Raw genomic sequence first — 19862 nt, 5'->3', positions numbered from 1 at the left:
AAAAAAAAAAAAGTGTACGCTCAAGAGCTAAACAGCCTACCAGCACACAGGTAACAAAAAGAAGAAACAACAGACTATTCAAAAGGAGTTTCCACTTAACAAAAAGGTCCCAGGGTCTCTTTAAGAAACACCCTCTGAAGTGTCTGTTTACAGATCATTAACTACTTAACAGAGGGAGAAACTACAAGTGACTTTTTCTTAACTGCTGCTGATTAAGTACCAAGGAGAAATTAAGATAATGCAAATCTGAAATTATAATATTTTAAGGGACCGAGTTTTCAATTTTGATTTGCCAGACAGGAAGATAAAATACTCCACCCAGCCCCGTGTCTGCAGCCCTGCTCACAAGCACTAGGGTTGCCTTCTCTGTCCTCCATCCACAGGGTCCTGTAGAGACAGCTGGATGCTAATGTGACCAATCGAACACTAGGTTTGTCCATATTAAGCACCCGCTGTATACTTAAAGCTCTGTGCTAGGCAGGATGCAGATGGGAGTGACAAACAGCCACAGGAATCCTTCATCGAAGGACTTCAGAGGACAGTGGTCATTAGGATATGCATGGATTGGGGTGAGGGGACACCCAGAGGAGTGGGAAAGCCTCTGGTGGGGGCTAGGTAAGTCTGAGCCAGCTTCCTGAACAGCTGGACTCAGTAAAACCAGGTTCAGTGCTCTGCTGCTATAAAAGTCCAGAATGAGGGTTGTTCTGGGGTAAACTAGTCCCTAAGAAAGCTACTTACGGAAGTTGCAAGGTAGATGGGTGGGTAAGTGTGATTCTGTAGCAAGTAGTGGTTTCTTGGCAGAAGCATGACGTGCCAGGAGCAATGTTTTAAGATCAACCTTCCCCCCAGCGGGATGTTCTTCAAGGACCCGCAAAGTACTCTTGGCAAACTGACCTGAAGAGAAGTCAGTGTGATTTTGGCTTTCAACATCAGTCAGGAACGCAGCCCAAATCATCCATAAGATTGAACTAAAGTTTTCAACCACCATTGGCAGGACCGTGAAAAGTCCTGGCTGGAGCTGGTCCCTCAGTCTAAGAGTCCAAAACCACGCGAAAACCTTGAGTTCGGCAGCAATACCAAGGTCAGGATGGCACGGGCACGAGCCTCTTAAAGCCCTCAACTTTCCCATTAGTCTGTGTGTCCTTTGCCAAGAGAACTTCTAAATGGAGTGAGTGAGAGGCCATTGACCTGACTCAGGTGCTCAGGGGGCCCCTGAACACCTTTTTCCATCTTAGAAACAGGAGTGATGTTTTTTTACTTCATGATATCATCTTTCATTCATTTATGGATTTATTCATCCCGTGTTTATTGAGTTCCTTTGTGTCAGGTCCATGCTAGGCACCGAGGCTGCCCAATCTGCTGTACCTGTGACAGTTCCTGTCCTTCAGAAAGTGACCAATAAATACTGATTATTACGATTATTAAAAATAACAATCTAGCTCTTACAAGTAGAGAATTCCTAGTCCTTGGAAGAGAACAAGCAGAAAGTTGTGAATCGTTACTCGGGAAAGTCTGTTAATAGCATGATTCAATAGACATATTTCAACATTTTTCTCCTCCAACTTGTCTGGCTCTTTCTTGAAGTTCTGAACTCCCAGCACCTCTGAAGTGTTATTTTCTTTCAATTTCCCTTAACTTCTCTGACCATCCCTATGCAGACCTTCTTCTGCCCATTCTTTAAATATTAGCACTCTCCAGAGTTCCACTTCCCACCCGACACTCTGTCCCCGAGTCCGTCATTCAGAACCAAACTCCAAAATCCCCGGCTCCAGTCTGGGCCCTTTCTCTTGCCCTATGGACCTGCGTGTCTCGTAACTGTATGGCTGCCCCACAGGCACACGCACTCAGCGCGTCTAACAGGATGCTTGCTGCCTGTCTCCCCACACAAGCTGCAGCTCCTGTTTTTCTCAGTCTCACCTGGTGGGGCCAACCAGACACTTAACCTAGAAGCTTGGCAAACACCCTTCACTTTTCCCTCTCTGTCATTTTCCCCTTCATGTTGAAAACATTTTCCCTCCCAAATCAGTCCCTCTCCTCTCTCCCTACCTTTATTCTTTTACCTGAGTCCCCCGCCCCCACACACCGCTTCCCCACTTCAGCTCCTGCTTGGACTATTGCAAGATAACTCTGGTGGGTTCCTGGTTCCTGGGAACTTCGCTTGCCCCATCTATCCTCCAGTATAGTGTGAGCAAGCGTCCTAAAATACAAATATTATTTTGCCACTCTCCGTTTGAAAGCATCAGTTGGTTCCGCATTGCCCTTGAGATAAATCTAAATTCCTTACTGTGGCATCAAGGCTGGTACGGCCTGATCTGTTCATATGCAGCTCCTGCTCCAGCATCTTCTGGGCTTTATACCTACTACCCTGCTTCAAGCTTCCTTTTATTTGCTCACAGGGTTCCCCTGCCTGGAATTTATCCCCACCGGCTCCTCTAACTCAGAGATTCAGCCCAGGTGTTACCTCCTAAGGGGAAACCTTCTCAGTGCTGGATAAGGCTGAGTTGGCGGGGTCCTGACTCTGTACTCCCACCGCATCTTGTACCTCTGAGCAAAACATTGTGCAGTCAGTAATTTACTTACTGGCCCATCTCACTAGACTCTGAGCTCCTGGTGTGCTGAGACCTGGTTTAATTCATCTGATTCCCAGGATTTAGTTCAGGACATGGCAAATAATTTGTAGCTCAATAAATATAGAATATGAGTGATGGAAGGATATATTTCTAAAGGGGTATTTCTTAAGGATAATGTTCTTAAGTTTTATTTTTCTGGCAACAAAGTGGAGTAGAGCTTTTTTGGTCTTTAGAGTCAGACAAACCTCAGTTTGAACCACAGACTTTGCACCTCTTAGCTGTCATCTCGGACAAGATGTCTCAGTTCGGGCAGCTCACAGTGCTGGTTTCATGCCCAGGCTCCTGAGTTTGGTTGCTTGGGTTCAAATCCCAGTTCTGCCACAAAAGGGGTGGGGGCTGCTTTAGTTTCCACATCTATAAAACAGCAGTATTACTATACCGATACGCCACAGAGCCAGAACACACACAGTAGTATATGCCATTAGCGTGCTTGGAGCCTTATTTTACCTTCCTGTAAAGGAGAGAGGGTGCGAATGTTAACTCTCCTTCTGCCTCAGTACTGACCATGGTCATAACTCTTCGACAAGGTTCAAACATTTTACAGCTTTAGAAGAAGGGGGTGGGGAGAGTAGAACCAGTGCCATTGGTGGTCGCTTAAATCACCGGACAGAACTCTGATAACCCAGAATTGAGCTGCTTTTCAAAAGCCGGTCCCAGTCCCAGCTAGCTTCCTTTTGGAAACAGAGGCCAATTAACTTCTAGCTGGAAAGGACTGCAGGTAGGCCACCCCCCAGGCGGAGAAGTCAAAAGGAAGTGGATAACTGTGTAAATAACACTGCTTTAAGGGGCATTTAAACCAATGCTCTTTGTTAAGGAAATTGATGGCTTTGTAAGTACTGCCTCTGAAGGGAGTACTTGAGTTGAAGGCTCCGAGCTCCCCTAGGAAATTCCCTAAGGGACTGTGAGCCTGGAGGCTAGGCCCCATCGTGTTCAATCACTTGCCAACAAAAACGCACTCAGATTCCACTTTTAAAAAATTAAAAAGGTTTAACTAAAACGTAAGTTAGTGAGCCTTTGCAATTGAACTGGCACGAGAGAGCAGAGACAGACTGCTTCCTTCAGGGAAAGGGGATCTCCTGATCAGGGTCTTTTTTCATGGGAGCTGCCATGCTAGTAGTTTTCTATACAGCTTCTCATTTCAACCTCCTTAGCATTTGGGAGGACAGTCATTATTTCACCAACTTGCTGAAGAGGAAATTTGGACTCAGAGATCAAGTGGGATGCTCATCTATACCCAGCTAATTTGTGGAGAGCAGGGATGTGACTGCAGCTCTGTCGTACCCTGGAGCCCCCAAGTACCATGAAATTGTAGGACACCTCAGAGAGAATCAGATCAGCTGTCTAATTAGACCCTCTCCCCGCACACACACCTCAGTAGCCCCATCCACACAAAAGACATGAATTGGGTAGCGTGGGTAGATGGAAGGGAGTAGATTTGGGAATCAAACTGGTTAGGATTTGATTCTTGATTCCGCAACTTGTGAAACCTTACGTAATGACTTAACCTCTTTAAACATCGTTTTCATTGTCTGTTAAATGGAGATAATGAGAGCACTTGCTGGGTTCTTCTAGGATTAAATGACATTACATATTTACACAGTGCCTAGCAAGTACCATGTCAACCAGTTATTCATTTAGTAAATATGCTTACTACATGGTAGCGATAATTTTAATTGATGAAGTAGATGATGCTATGGGAAGACATAGAGAAAGAAGGACAACTAGCCTTTGTGGGATGTGTTGCCAGAGAGATTTTCCAGAGGAGTGCCTGCTTAAACTATGGATAAAGGATGAGTGGAAACTTACTCAGGAAAAGCAGGCTGGGGATTTGGGGGAAGAAATTGCTGCAAAGGTGGAGAGGTAGAGGGAATATGGTATGTTCAGGAAATGGGCACGATTTCAGCCTGCCTGGAACTGAGACTAGAGTGCATTAGCAAAGGCAGACAGGGATCAAATTATTCTTTGTCAGTCATCACCAAGGCTTTTTCAGAAAATGCTGAGTGTATCAGTGTCTTCTGAGCTAATTTCATTTTCAGACCAATTCTAGTTTGTTAGAAGAGTTTTCTGTGGTGTCTCCTCTGAGTCTTCTCTTCCTCAGCTTAAGCATATACATACCTATATAAACATTGTTTAGTGATGATATCTATCTTGGGCCACATTGGTCACCAGTGACCCAGAGTTGGTCTGTGCAGCCCTATCTAAGATCAGAGAGAACCTCTTTGACCTCTGTTCTAGAATCTACAACCAGTAATGCAATCTGCAATCCCATGCTCTTGTTTGAGCAAACACCTTCTCCAGTTGGTGGAAACTAATCTCTGAGTGACGACTAATACTTAGAACTTTTTGCTTTGAACGTGAATAGTTATGCAGACCTTTATCATCTCTGATCAAAATACAGTGGTATTGATTGATATTTTCAAATGTTCCGCGTTAACTCTTAAGATTTAGGACCATTTTTTTTTTCCTTTCCTTTCTTCTTTCTTTACTCTTCCCTGCTTTCTTTCCTTCCTGCCTCCATTTCTCCCTCCCTTTCTTCCTTCTTTTCCCTTCTTATTTCTTAATTGAGAAGAGAGAGAGACATAGGCACTGATTTCTGTAGGAACAAAATACAGTTCAACAATACAAATCAAAGACCATATAGATTCAAATTAACGTGAAATCATCTAAGCACAGAAGAGTAGCCCACCAATTATCTAAAGTAAAGAAAACTCACCCGAGTGCCGTCTTACCCATTGACATGGCTTCTGCTTTTTAAAGCATTATAGCATGTTTCACCAACCTGAAGATGGAAGACACTGTGGCTTGAAAACCTCATCCTTTTTGGATTTATCTGAACCTCATTGCAGGAGGACAGTGTTCGTGGTGGGCCACACCAGTCAGGTCTTGGGGTTTGAGGGATCTGTTTTGACACTAGTTTCTTGCATAGGAACCCCTCCAAGAACTCACCACCTGCGATCACCTTAGTCACAACCAACTATGCCAGATAGAGGCAACTGGCTTAGTTTTCATGTGGTACCCTGATTCATCCTCAATTCCTTGGCTACTATTAACACAGCATCCACATAGCATCCACTTGTCCAATTCCTTGGCTGGAATCTCAAGGATATCTCAGCAGACAGATAGGCTGATTGTTTTACTGAATTGGAGAATAGATATGCATATGTGTACATACTGACTTTTATTTGAATGCATTGTTTTTCTTTATACTCACATATATGTATTTCTCACAGACCAATTTCTATTTGACATTTCATATTCTCAATATTTATCAAATAAGCCTTACTTAGCCAACCAAAACTCTTGGCTTGTAATAATTAACTGTGTAACATTCAGCGAGTTACTCAACCTTTCCGAATCTCAGTTGTGATATTTGCAAAATGAAACATGAAGACTAGATAATTTTAAAGACCCTTGCAGTGTTAAACCTTCATTTATTCATTCTTTCAGCAAATATTTTCGGATTGTCTTCTATGTCCTGGAGTAGGAATGCGATAGTGGGCAAAACAGCCTACATTTCTCTTCTCATGGAGCTGCCATTCTGTTTTAGGAAGAATGTGATGATCAAGTCAACTTTTGAAGAAGCAATATAATGTCTTGTAGAAAGTAAAACAGACTAGTGGGGGAGAGAGACACTGCAGTGAAGATAATATGGTTAAAAAAGATCTCACAGCGCAGGTGATGGTCAATCTGAGACTTAAACAGTGGGTTGAAAAGCCATTGGATGATTTGGAAGATGAGTTAGTTCTAGATTGTATCTGCGATTTTCAAAATGTGAAAACAACATGTTTGAGTAGTTTCCATATTATTTTACTTCATCATTACACCGATTTCTAAAATGGGTAGGAAAAGTAATTTTGTCACATTTTTAATAGACAAAAGGAATGAAACCCAGAATGATGCCATGTGTTGCCCAGTACCAAAGAGTAAGTTAGTAACAGAGTTGGGCTTCAGATTTTGATCTCTGGTCCCTCATTTCATCCGCTTTTCATTATAGTCCTCTGCTCTGTTTTTCAGAATGGTTTCATCTGCACCCCCTCAGTCTTCATTTTACTGAAATCACGTTTCCCCATCTCCAGAGTAAAAAACTGGTTTGATGATTAGAGGAAAAAAAAATAGATCAGGAACCAAATACCTTTTAGAGTGACAATTTAAGGAGCTTATAAACCTACTTGATTTAGCTCTCTTATTCTATAGAAGGAGAAACTGCAGCCCAGAGAGGGAAATGACTTACCTGAAGCCATGGATAGATTAGAGGACAATCTTCCCTAGACTCCAGTTCTCTTGACCAAGCTGCTGATTTTGAGACACGATTCCGTTCTTCATTCTTTTCTTTCTTTTTTACCTATTTACATATTTATTTATTTGGAGATAATGAGATCACATTAAAACCGCTGACACTCTTTTATCATCCTTTTTTGGTCACTTTTTGCATACTCTCTGCATATGAATGATGCAGATTGTTTTTCTCTATTTATTATTGGCTTATAGTATCCAAGACAAATCTCATTTTGTTATTTCCTGCTCATACTTTTACAGGCCTTGGGTCCTAGGTAGCACTCTTCCTCCTGTCTGTGCTTCGAATGCTTGTCTTATTTTGTGGCCACTATAGAATTCATTGTGGTACTGAATTTCACCCCCTCTTCCCTATCATGAGATAACATTGGAAACCAAAAGAGACCCAGCTAAAAATCGTTCAGGGCTTTGAACATTCTTTTCTATTGAATGCATTGTCATTTATTAGGATCACTATCTTTGCTTATAATCTTTTTAGGCCATTCAAATAATTATACTAAATTCAAGGTGATGTAAATGTATCTTCAAGTTCCAATTCATAAAACTATCAAATCTCTTTATTAAATTTCAGTCTAGTATGCACCACCTTTTTAATCTAGATAGTCTATTTCTTTGCAGATTTATTTAAGAAAGAAAATAAAACAATATTTAGGGCAGATGATGAAGCACAATGTCTCACGGGGAAAAAAAAATGCAATAGTTTAGATAGAATTAGATTCCCCCCCCAATGTGTGCTTTGATTTGTAATATAACCTCATTCTAGTTAATATTTTTATAAAAATCTTTCTATAGTACAATCTCCTGAAACAGATTCAAATCAGGTTTGAGACATCTTCAATATAATCAATAACAGAGATTCTGAAACTCCAAAATTCATCATTTACTGAGTACCTGCTATTAGATTGGCATTGTCTTAAGTATAAGGGATGCAAATAAAAATAAGATTGGTGCCAGCCTCTAAATATCTTATAATCTAAGAGCTGTACATATTCATTCATTCATCTTAAATATCAGTCATAATATGGTATGTCAGTTTTCTTGATCCTAAAGAAAGAATTTCACTTTGAGACAAGCTTTCACAAAATTTATGTCATATTGGGAGAAGAAACACTCATAAATAAAATTTATTTTTAGATTGCGAATAATACTGTGAAGGAAATAAGGTGGTATGCTACTCTCTCTCGGGGGTGGAGGAATAGGATGTGAGCTTACTGTAAGTAGATAGGGTTGTTTTTTGAGGAAGGGATATTTGAACTGAGCCCTAAATAATGAAAAGGAAGAGATTGTGAGATAATCCAAGAAAAAAGTATTTTAGGTAAAGTGAACATGTTCAAGTTCTTGAAGCAATAACAAGTTTGGATGGATGTCTGGATTTAAAGATGACTGAATAAATAAGTGGAAGGCAGTGAGCAAGGGGTGAGGGAGAGGGGATGTTCAGAGAAAGTGGGGACTTGTAGGCCACAGTATAGACATTGATTTTGTTCCACGTGACATGGGCAGCCATTGAAGAGCTTTAGGTAGGAGAGTGGTCTGATACAGTTTTTGTTTTTAAAAGAGCATTCCAGCTGTGCTCTGGCAGAGGGAGGATTAGGAAACAGAGAAATCAGAGAGACTGGTTGGTTGAACATTGAAATAGTGGTGGTAGCTTGGAGTAGGGTAGTAGTGATGCAGCCAAAGTGGATCCTTTTGGAATATTCTGAGGTAAAAGAGTGTATAGGGCATTGGACATTATATGATATTGGAGGGTAGGTCAAGAAAATAGTAGAGATCACTCAGACGGTTTTGGTTTTTCCATTGTTGAGCCCTATTGTCATTTACTAAGACGGAGAAGGAAAGGATGTGGGGAGAAAGCATTACTTCTGTTTTGGACATGTTCGTTTTGTAATGACTTTAAATAGATCTTTAAGTAGAAATGTCATTGTAGGCAGTTGAGACTCTGAGACATGTTTGAGTCAGTACATATTTTAAAATGTTCCTTTAAAATTGGGACTGGATGAGAGATATAGATAGAGGAGAAAAACAGGGCCTAAGACCTAGCCCTGAAACCCAGCAACATTTAGTAGTGAGTTAGGGAAGCAGAACACAGCAAATGCATCTATGTGAGAAGAGTTGAGAGCCAGAAGAAGTAAGACGATATGGTGCCATAGAATTGAAGAGAGAGTACCTCAAGGAGAAAAGGAATGAGCTACTTCTTTATATGCTTCAAAATGGTTTGACATTGTGGTTCATTTTAGCAACACTAAGGTCAATAGCAATCTTGGCAAGATTGATTTGGGTGGACTGGTGAGTACAGAAACTAGATTAGAGAGAATCGTTTGGAGAGACAGCAGGTAATGTAAGTTTAGATAACTCTCAGTAAATTTTACTGTGAAGGATGGAAAGAGAATCGTGAAGTAGACGTAGTGGTAAGGCGATGTGGAATGATCAAACATTTTATTTTATTTTTAATTTTAAGAATTTATATTACTTAATTTTTTAATTAAAACTTTTATATAGGCAATATCCTGTTTTGCTGGTTTGGAAGGAGAGACTAGTCATACATGAAATAGAGGGAATTGGTTTGTGCTGGACAAGTAGGGATGCAAAAGAGTGACAAATGAGCCTTCCCAAAGCTGGGCATGCTGGAATGAAGCCTTGATGGAAGACGCAAAGGCAGAAACTAACCTATCAGGATAAGGAAATAAAGACAGAAGCTCTGAGCTCTGAGTCCTGGGAAGGAACCGTGTGCATTTGAGAGTGGAGGTGAGGTTGGAAATGAGACTAATAGGAAAGTTGGAGCTAGACTATAAAGGACGTGAATACTATGTGGGGAAGTTCACATTTTACAGGCATCAATGAAGTATTTCAAACATGATCAGATTTACGTCTGATCATAGGCAGCTTCATTAGAAGGAATTGAAGTAGGCAAGTCCCAAAGCCAGCTATGAGAGCGCTGTGAGGGCCACGTGGACAGAGGACGAGGCTGTCTCCTGAGGGGCTCTTTATGGTAGGCTTGAGTGTGGACTTCGGCGGTAATGCGAGACGACATCCAGATTTGCTCTTCTCTTCCCAGTGGATTTGCTTTGCTAGATGGAGCCTGGTTGTCACAGTGAAACACAAGAAGGGATCTCTGGCCCACTTTGATATGTGGCCAACCCTGGAAGGAACTAGAAAGCAACTTAAACTCCTCAGATGCAGTAGACCTAATCGGCATCTGAAGCTTGTTAGCAGATTCATGGTTCTTCAGGAGCCCTTCGCCACCCTGTCTTTTGTTCTCTGGACAGGCCGATCAGATTGAGGACGTTAAGAACAAACTCGGCTTGAATAGAATTAAATGAGGTCAGTAGTGTGGGTTTGTCATGAAGCCTTTGAATGACAGGCGATGTCAAGTCCAGATATGTCTGTTCCAGAAGAAACATATGCCAAAATAGCCACCACCACCCCTGCCCCACATCCCAAGCCTCACTTTTGAAAACCTTTAGGGGTTAAGCACTCCAATTTTCCCTGTTCCAAGAAGCTATTATTTGGACACAAAGATTGTGCATATTTTGGTCTTTTGTTGTTGTCGTTTGGATGAATTGTTATGTGGCATGAAGCTTGTTGTGATTGGACCGATCCCTAAACAAACAGCTGAACTTAAAAAATACTATTTTTTCTTGGTGCTTAAAAAATAGTGATCATTGGACTAACAGAGAATATCCTAATGCCAATCACTGTTCCCCCAGCTAGAAATAGAAATAAATGCTAATTTCTCAAAAGCTGACCCATCTTCATAAACAGGAAGTTTAGAAAAACAGGCAAGTCTACCCATCCTTCAGAAGGTAGCCCATCTAGGAAGAGTATATTCAGATGTATTCAGATTCTTTGCTTCCTCCTTGAGTTCTAAACCAAATCCATCTCCTATTACTTAAAACTCTCATCTCCCCAGATTTTTCCCCCCCTCAATGGACTGTAGATTTGGTAAACCCAATAGCTTCTCAGACTAGTTACATTTACCCCATACTAGTGGCTGTTGTGAAAAGTGAAATCAGAAATTCCCAAAAGTAATACTGAAACTTGGTTAAAAGTAAAAAACTATTCTGTGGCCAGAATTATATATTGAAAACCTGTTCTGATGAGGTGGCATAGTTCTGTAGAAAGGGCATTGCATTATGAGTTCAAGAACCAGCAGTCTAGTCTTGTCTCTACTGCATAGTTTCTCCAAAGCCTTCAGTAAATTGTTCCAACTTTATGACCCTCAGCTTTCCCATATGTGACGTGAAATCTTTGCTTTCAGCTCCACAAGGATCATCATAGATCATTTATTGATCACCTGTTATTAGTGTTCTGAGCACCAAAATAAACATTCAATCCCGCAGCCATTATTCAGATGAGGAAACCAAGTTTTAGAAATTCTTATTTACCCAAAGTCAAATAAATTGTAAATGGAACACCTGCTAAGTAAAATCAGGTCTTATACTGCACTGCCTCAAAGACTGTGAACATCACAGATATAACATGACTTTTCTGATCAGAAGAATCTTCAAAGTGTCCCCATTTCTAAAGGATAAAATTCAAATTCCCTAACGTGGCATTGCAGTCCTTTCTCAGTCTGGCTTCAGATCAGCTTTTCGGTTCATCACTTTCAGGATCCACTGCACCTCCTTAACCATAACTTTGCCAGGATACTGATATACACACATATTGGTCAAGGCTCGTTAATATTTTTCCCTCCACATGCTCAAATTCTTTTGATCCTCTAAGACGCTGCTCCAAACCATCTTCCCAGGAAGTCTTACCCCATTTTCCCAAGTAGTATTGATTCCCCGAGCAAGAGAGGAGTTCTGTCCATTTCATCTGTGTATCCCCAGTACCATCAGAGACGCAGAGCAGATACTCGGTGATATTGGTTAAATGAATTGATAGTCTTCTCCAGTTCTCATTTGGGGGCTAGAATCTATCTTAGCTGGGGATGATAACATCCGTCGCTCCTAGAATCTCCAGGAAGCTTTAGTACCTCTTACTCATTATCCATTTGTTGCTGAAATGATTGTGAATGAATTAATAGTTCTTAGTCCAAGCTAGGCATCATATATAGATGTTTGAGAGACAACCACTTGGTTTCTGACTTCAAGGATGAGAACTCTTAACAATATCTTGAACCCCAGCCTTTACTTTTACCTGAAAGTCTCACTTCCCTAAGATGTGGTTTTCTCACCTTTCAAATAGGGATAACAACACCTGCCTATCTCAAATAAGTGTCCTTCAGACATGCCTCAGGAATGCAGAGGCATGCCATTTTATCTCCCCGCTCCAGACAGATGGAAATTGAAAATGAAGCCAATGAGAAGCAACATCAGCTGTGTCTGTCCACTGACAGAGAGTCCATCTGCCTCGGGATCTTGGAGCTGAACTCTTTTCTTCCAAAAGGAAAAGAAAGTATCTTGCAAATAAAAGCTCAACCAGGGAAGACAGGCTTCACAGTGCCTGCCCAGCCACAGCTAGACTCCTAGGTGGATAGAACAGATTTCTAAATGTGTCACTGCATGAAAGGGAATGAATCTGAATCGAGGAGTTTCCTTATGTCAGGGGAAGATGGACTGAGATAGAAAAGTCAGATCGCCCAGGGCAGTCACACTGTAAGCCAGTCACTGCTGGTGTCTCAGCCCCATTCCCTTTACCCTAAGACCCACTGTAAAAACATATTTCCAAGGGTACAGAATCTAAACTATATTTGGACAAGAGTATGAGCACCAGGGGCACCAAATTTCAGTCATTCATTCATTCAGCAAATACTTATTCAGAGTCTAATAGGTTTTCACAATACCCAATACACATTTTCCCAGTGGGATGTATTATTGTCAATGCTACCTAGCTACTACATGGAAGGCGGGTGGCAGGGTGATCCTTTGACTTCAAAGTCTTTTCACTACGATCTGTTCAGCTCCCAGCATAAAGCATAAAGCATTTAAGAAACACCAAGTAAATTGATGTAATGAAAACAGGAAGGCCAGTTTTGTTTTACTGTTTTGTTGTTGCTGCCTTTGTTTTTTCTGGCCATTCGTATTCCATTCCTCACCCTGTTCTCTTCAGTGTGTGGGGCATGGTAGTAGAGAGGGATGGAGAATCCCCTAGATGAAGACTGGCAGCTGTAGCTGACAGGCCTCTGGGATTCCAGTAGCAAGAGAAACTGAACAATGGAGTCCAAGGATGTTATTCAAAAAAAAAGGGACTCAGAGTAGCTTTGTCAGCAAAATCTTGGGGGAGAAACCAAGCATTCATTCTCTCTCGTTCTTTTTCTCCTCCTTTTCCTTCTGTTTAGCTCCATCTCCTATCTCTCCTTTAACTCTGTTTCTGCCTGTCTGTCTATATATCAACTATCTATTTGCATCTCTATTTACCTGCCTACATCTACCTCTCCTCAGGTTGCACTGATTCCAAGCAGACAGATATATCGAAGTCTTAAACAAAATCAGGAAGAAATTGTTTCTTCATGAGAACTCAACTCTAGTCTCAATTCCTGCCACTACACGGTCTCATTGCTGACCCTTTTTTTGTTGGGATGAGAGAAATGAAGTTAAGAGAAGTTAGGTTATTTTGTTTAAGTCCTGCACGGCTTATTTATGGCAAGTTAGGATTTCAAACGAGCTTTGTCTGATGCCAGAACCTATGCTCTTTGCAATTCCCTTTATTGGGTTACTAATGAGTGAAGTCTGGATTGATGGTTGGTCATTTTTGGATTGCGCCTAAGTTTTATTATATGTAACTTGGCCACATCCACCAAGACATTGGAGCTACTGAGAAGTGCTGAGCCTATGTTCTTTCCATGCTTGAACTGCCAAGCATGCTACTGGTCACTGGGGTCCCCAGCTGGCTCAAACTCATCCTTAAATAATTGAATTATAATGAATTAATTTATTCTGGCCTTTTTAATAGTATTTCACTAGGTAAACTGTTTGCAGAAATAAACAAGGGATTTTGGAGCTTGGAAGGGGCTCAACATTCTGCTGCCCCTGAATTCACTGACTGCTTTTTCGGGTACCACAGGAAACCAAACCTCAGTTGTTTGACCTGGGCTCTTCCTATTTAGGGGAATGCTTCTTGAAAGTGTTTCCAATGAGTACCGATTTCACAAGCTGATTCAATTCAAACACTTAGAAATAAATTGACCCCTTAAAAGATGAAGAACATGTTTTCTCTTGACCATTATTTTAGAATGTACCAAGCACGTTTATTTCTATTCTCTATGAGAGTTCTGTGGCTATCCTGAAGGGTCATCTTGGCTGGAACCGTCATTTCTGTGTTATTCAGGGAAGCCAGGGACTGAGCAGGAAAGCTAATTATGTGGTTACATAGCTCACATAAGGGACAAAAGTTGAATCTCGGTTTGAAATAGGGTTCCACTTCCTTATGCTGGTGTAAATAGGGGAAGGATGTCCTAGATCAAGCAGTCTCTTTAGGGTGACTATGTTCTCTTTGCCTGGGATATTCAACTTTTCCCATGATATGTGCCTATTGCCTGCACATAGTTTTTTTTGTTTTTTTTTTAATGGAATCTCTATTACTCTCAAAATGTACAGTGTGGATGATCAATTATACAATTACCCTAAGACACTGGATAGGGACTAGATTTCAAGGAGCTCACAGTCTTTTGAAAAGCTATAGCATGTAGACATGATGGCAGCACAGTGTGATAAAGTGTTACAGTGGGGATCTTTATAAAATAGGAACCCACACGGGAAAAGATATTTAACTTTGCCTAGAATCATTGGGATAACAGCACAGAATACCTGACATTTAAGTTATTAAAATATTGGCAGTGTGATCTCTTTCAGATGGCTATATCTAGATTTCTCCTTGTATTGTTCTGTGTTAAATACCAAAAAATACACGTAGGTCCTACCTACTTAGAAGGCATCCCATGAGCTCTGTGCTTCTGTGATCTTTGTCCTTACAGCTGAGTGAGAATCATTGCAGCCAGCTGGAGCTTTAAATTATCCAAAGTGGAAATTTCTACTGTGATCTGAATTATATGGGGGCTTAGTTGACCTTACGTAAAATACCTAAGTTTTCCAACAAGCTCTTAGAACCTAGAGCATTGAACAGGAAGGCCTCCTAGAGACCCAGCGGTGGCTCAATGGTCTAACCCCCTTCTCTATAATGATGACTGAGCTCAGAGAGGCAAAGAGACTTGTGTAAAGTAACAGAGCGATTTAGTTCAGAGCTGAGACTGATGCCATATTCTTGTACATAAGTTCACTCTTTTTACGAAACCAAAATCCTCTTTGGAGTTAAATAAACCCGTTTGCAACTGTGGAGTTCTGTGGTGCATTATCTGTCAGATAATGTACCCAGGACTTGGAAAGTGAAAGCCTGAGTTTGGAACCAGGATCCAGCATTAACACACTGTGTGGCCTTGCACATATTATTAATGACATGTGGAATCTCAGTTTCCTAATCTGGAAGACTGAAATAACAATTAAAATAATAATTCCTTCCTCTCAAGGTTGCTGTGGGTTCACTTGGGGTAATGAAGGTGCGAGTGTTTGTGAATGTGTAGTAAAAAGCACATAACACAAGATCTATCCTCTTAAGAATTTCTAGGTGTACAGCACAGTATTTTTAACTATAAGCACAATGTTGTACAGCAGATCTTCGCTTTGCATAAGTGAAATTATACCCATGAACTGTAACTCTCCATTTTCCCCTCCCCTAGCCCCTGGCAACCACCATATTAAATTCAATGACTACGTGTGTGTGTGTGTGTGTGTGTGTGTGTGTATACATGGTATATGATTCCACTTATATATCATGTAAGTGGAATCATACAGTGTATATGTCATTTTGTGACTGGCTTATTTCACTTAGTATAATGTTGTCACATATGGCAGAATTTCCTTCCCTTTTTAAGGCTGAATGATATTCCATTGTGACTATCGATGATGGGTTTCACAGTGCCAGTGATTCTGCTGGTCTGATGCCACAGCCTCTGCTGATAGCTGAAACCAAAGAACAAATATCAATCTGTTCTCTCCCTTTTATGTCCACTTCCTGCAGATGAACCCAGCCGGTGCTATTTCCATGATGGTGATGGGGTATGTGAGGAGTTTGAACAAAAAACTAGCATCAAGGACTGTGGTGTCTACACACCCCAGGGGTTCCTGGATCAGTGGGCATCCAATGCTTCAGTTTCCCATCAAGACCAGCAATGCCCTGGCTGGGTCATCATTGGCCAGCCAGCAGCATCCCAGGTAAGACCCCAGCCATGGATAGCATTTCCTGCAGACATTCTGAATCTCTTCTCTGCTCCTCAAGACTGCCCATCTCAATGGGCATACTTGACTATATCTCTAGCCAAATGTAATTCTAGGGCCTCTTGAGTACCATTTGTCAGGGATTAGACATGGAGTGGTTAAGTGCAGGGAACAGCAGCGAAGCAGGGGTGGCGACTGTGCTCCTATGTCTTACCTAGTATCATTCATATTTGGGGAAAGAATTCCACTTCGGATGTACCACTGTAATTCAGTGGGGGTAAGAACACGTTCTTTTGGGAGAGTGTCACATTTTGTGGAGTGTGCTAAGTTGTGTGCTCCTTGAACACTCCCCAGTGAATTTGCTGTGTGGCCTTGGACCAGTCTTCCCACCTCTCTGGGCCCCACTTCTCCCATCTTTAAATTAGAGAGTAGTTGAACTTGATGATCTCCAAGGACCTTCCCAACTCTAAAAAGCTGTGACTCATTCCGCAGTCCCTTAATGCACTATTTACGTCCCAGGGTTCTTCCCCAAAGGACTTGCAGCATAGTAGAGGGAGCAAGAGTGTTGGGGCTACCAAAGCTTATGTGATTCTAGGGATGGTTGTGCTGTTCCCAGAGCCCCCTTTCCAATTATCCTGCTGAGTAAGCACCTGCCTTCTTCCGAGACTCCCATCTCCCAGAGACACGACTCAGTGCTTCCAACCTCCTGGGCCACTGGCCATCTCTGAGGCCAGCCTGCCTCGTGGCCTTGCAGATGAGCCATTCTGCTCTAAGATTAATGTTTCTTCCCCGACTCAGGGTAACGGGGGTAGGCCTGGTTTCTAGATGAAAGAGAGATGTGACCTTCTTCTGGGGCCCAGTAAAAATCACTAGATGAGTACAAGATGGGACTATTTCATTTACAAGTCAGAGTGTTCATTTGGTCATTTTTTTCATTTATCTGTTTGCTCATGTTTACATTCATTAGATACTTCATTTGCATTTATTTCTAACTGTCCTGAGGAGAATAGAAATAAATGGGAACATGGTATTCCCTGATGTACAGTACCATGTACAGTGCCAGCCTGGTGAATGAATGAATGAATGAATGAATGAATGTCTGGGGTTCATCCTCCCCCTTGCCACCTCTGTACTTGCTGAATTCATCTTTGGTTATACCCGTTGTGCTGAGCTCCAATGATCTGTTTGTGTGTCTGAGTCCCCCATTAGGCCCCTAGTTCTTTGAAAACAGTTTTGAGTTTATTCATATCTGTTCCCTCATCTTCAAGCATTCGCTCTAGATAAGACTAGATGCTCAGGAAATGTGTGTTTAATTGACTAGAGATATGCGCACGCATGCGCACGCACACACACGTATGCACATCGCTACATACAAAGAGACAAATGCAAAGAGAAAATGTTTAAGAATCACCTCTCTAGACAGAGAATGTCCAGCTCAGGAACGGTAGGGCCGGCTGGCAATAGAGCCACAGACTCCAAATTCAGTATTGGCATCCAGTTCCTAGAAATGTTTAAAAAACATCATTCAAACAAGGGAATTAACACCCTCAGAATCTCACACGAGTAAGAACCGAGGTAGCAGCTGTGCTTAAAATCACCCAAAGCTTATTGCTACTAGTGCGAGAAAACAGAGAAAGAATCTCCCAGTCTTAGCATTTGAAAAGAGACTTCATGGGGCAATTATTCCACTTTCGTAAGGAGGGGGCTGTCGGGAATTATGGGTGATTATCTCTTCCTAAACAAAAATCCAATTAAAAAAAAATCATCATAAATACTAGCTCTTCGATCTGCAAAGAGGAGATGAGGAAACAAAATCATCCTATTGAATTATTCATTGTAACCAATTTTATTTTAATGAAATCGACTAGGCTCCATTACTCTGGGCTTGGGCACAATCTTTGTTAGAAGGAGACTTCAGCTGTAACTAAATTTGCCTTAATGAGATCAACTCACTGGAGAATACAGGGTCAGGGAAGGGGATGTGTGTACAGGCTAGGTGTAGGGCCAGGCAGGGCCACCTGGAGGGCGGCAGAACAAAAGTCCCCTGACTTCCCCTCTGAAAGCAAATGCCTGGAAATCATTCACACACCGTGTCCCCATCATGCACACACATGCACACACACACACACACACGCACACACACAGCGTATGTAATTCTGAGTAAGGCTCTTCTTGGACTGGAAACTAGTTCCTTTCTGACAGCAGAGCAGAGGAGAAGGCAGCGTAACCACAGCCTTCATTACCTTGTGTGGTGATTAGAGGAGGCTGATAGTTAATTTTCACCCTGTCAGAGGCTCCAGTGAAGAGGCTGATGGCTTGAGAGAAGGAGTTGGGAAGCACTGAGATGTACCTTCCCCCTACACAATTAAATTCTCCTCCTCCTTCTGCCTCTCTCTCTCCAATCTGTCTCTTTTACAAACGCACACACATGCACGCACACACGCGCGCACACAGGAACAGGCCACATCGGAGCGTGGATCTGGAAAGTAGGTACCAAGGCAGATAGAGGAGAGTGGGGAAGGGAACCGGTGGTTATCCAGTCCAACAGCCACCGTACTAGATGCTCTCATACATCTCAAAGCCCATCCCCTTGCCATTCCTCAAGGTGAGATTATTACCTGCCTTGGAGAAACCGAGAGGTGGAGTGGCTTCCCAAAGTCACACAGCCCATAAGTGGAGAATCTAGGATGAAAAGGATCTCACCGAAGATAACGGTGGGAGCTTGGGAACATGGTCACGTCCAAACATTGGGAGTAACTGGATTCCTGAAAAATATCACTGGGAAACAAGCATAGAGAATCTCAGTGTTGGTGTCACTGTGACCCCAAGAGGTACTTGAATTTTCCTGTAGCAGACTCATGTCACTGCCCACACCTTTGAGTTCAGACTGCAGCCATTCTCTGTCGAGGTGTCCCTGTTTCCTGGTCCCCTGCTGTTCACAAGGACATCCATTACCTTGGGCAATGATGAAATAATGACTGTTGTTCCCGTTTGTTCTTTATGAACCAGCTTTGTCCCATTTTATCTTTCCCTGAAGCTGTAAAAATGATAAACTCAGGTATCTGTTGTAGTTAACTGCCTAGCCCTGGGTTGGAGTCTGTGGAAGACACCAAAAAGGTGAAAGACCCTGCCTCTAACCTTGTCATCATGCAAGACTCAGGCATGAGAATTCTACCAAGAGTAGCAGCCGTGGTAGAGTAAGTTGGCAGACTCTCACTGTGACTGCTGCAAAGGAGCAACACTTGCTGTGCCAGATGAGTCTAGAAGATTGATTAAAACTTTATTTTCGATTTTGTATAAGCCCTCTACTTCTAATAGTTTCCAGTCTCTCTCATCCATTCTCCTCAAGCGAGATTTCCAAATTCGGTTAGGGCTGTTACCCCACCCTGAACATTGTGTCTTACATCCAGACATTATCAGAAGTATCAAAACTTCCTCGTTGTGCAAATGGGCTGACCATCCTATAATAAGAGACATTCCTTGGATATTTTGGCCACGCACCTTCCTGGCCCAGCTGGAATTCAAGAAGTCCCTGAGACAGAACAAAAATGGAAATGAACTGAAAGATTCAAGTTCTCCCTCTTCTGAGAACCTCAGAAATGGTTTGGTTTAAGTGCTTGCAAAGATCTCGTCTTGTTCTTATTTTGTCTCCATGTTTTGCATTTCTCTAGTGCTTTACACCAAAGGCTGCCAAAACGAGATGCAGATATTCTTTCATCCTGTCCCC

The 19862-nt window shown here is 41.9% G+C and overlaps 1 protein-coding gene across 1 annotated transcript in view; it reads left to right on the top strand.

Moving 5' to 3' along the window:
- PAPPA (pappalysin 1) overlaps positions 1 to 19862 on the top strand; it is a 224207-nt gene that overhangs the window by 113466 nt on the left and 90879 nt on the right. The window contains exon 10 of the mRNA XM_006917094.3: positions 15939 to 16132. Coding sequence (XP_006917156.1) covers positions 15939 to 16132 — 194 coding nt within the window. The remainder of the gene's footprint in view (positions 1 to 15938; positions 16133 to 19862) is intronic.

Source organism: Pteropus alecto, unplaced genomic scaffold, assembly GCF_000325575.1.
Source record: "Pteropus alecto unplaced genomic scaffold, ASM32557v1 scaffold226, whole genome shotgun sequence".
In the NCBI taxonomy this organism is placed as follows: domain Eukaryota; kingdom Metazoa; phylum Chordata; class Mammalia; order Chiroptera; family Pteropodidae; genus Pteropus; species Pteropus alecto.
Note: the sequence above shows the minus strand (reverse complement) of the source record. Positions and strands in the feature narration are given on the sequence as shown.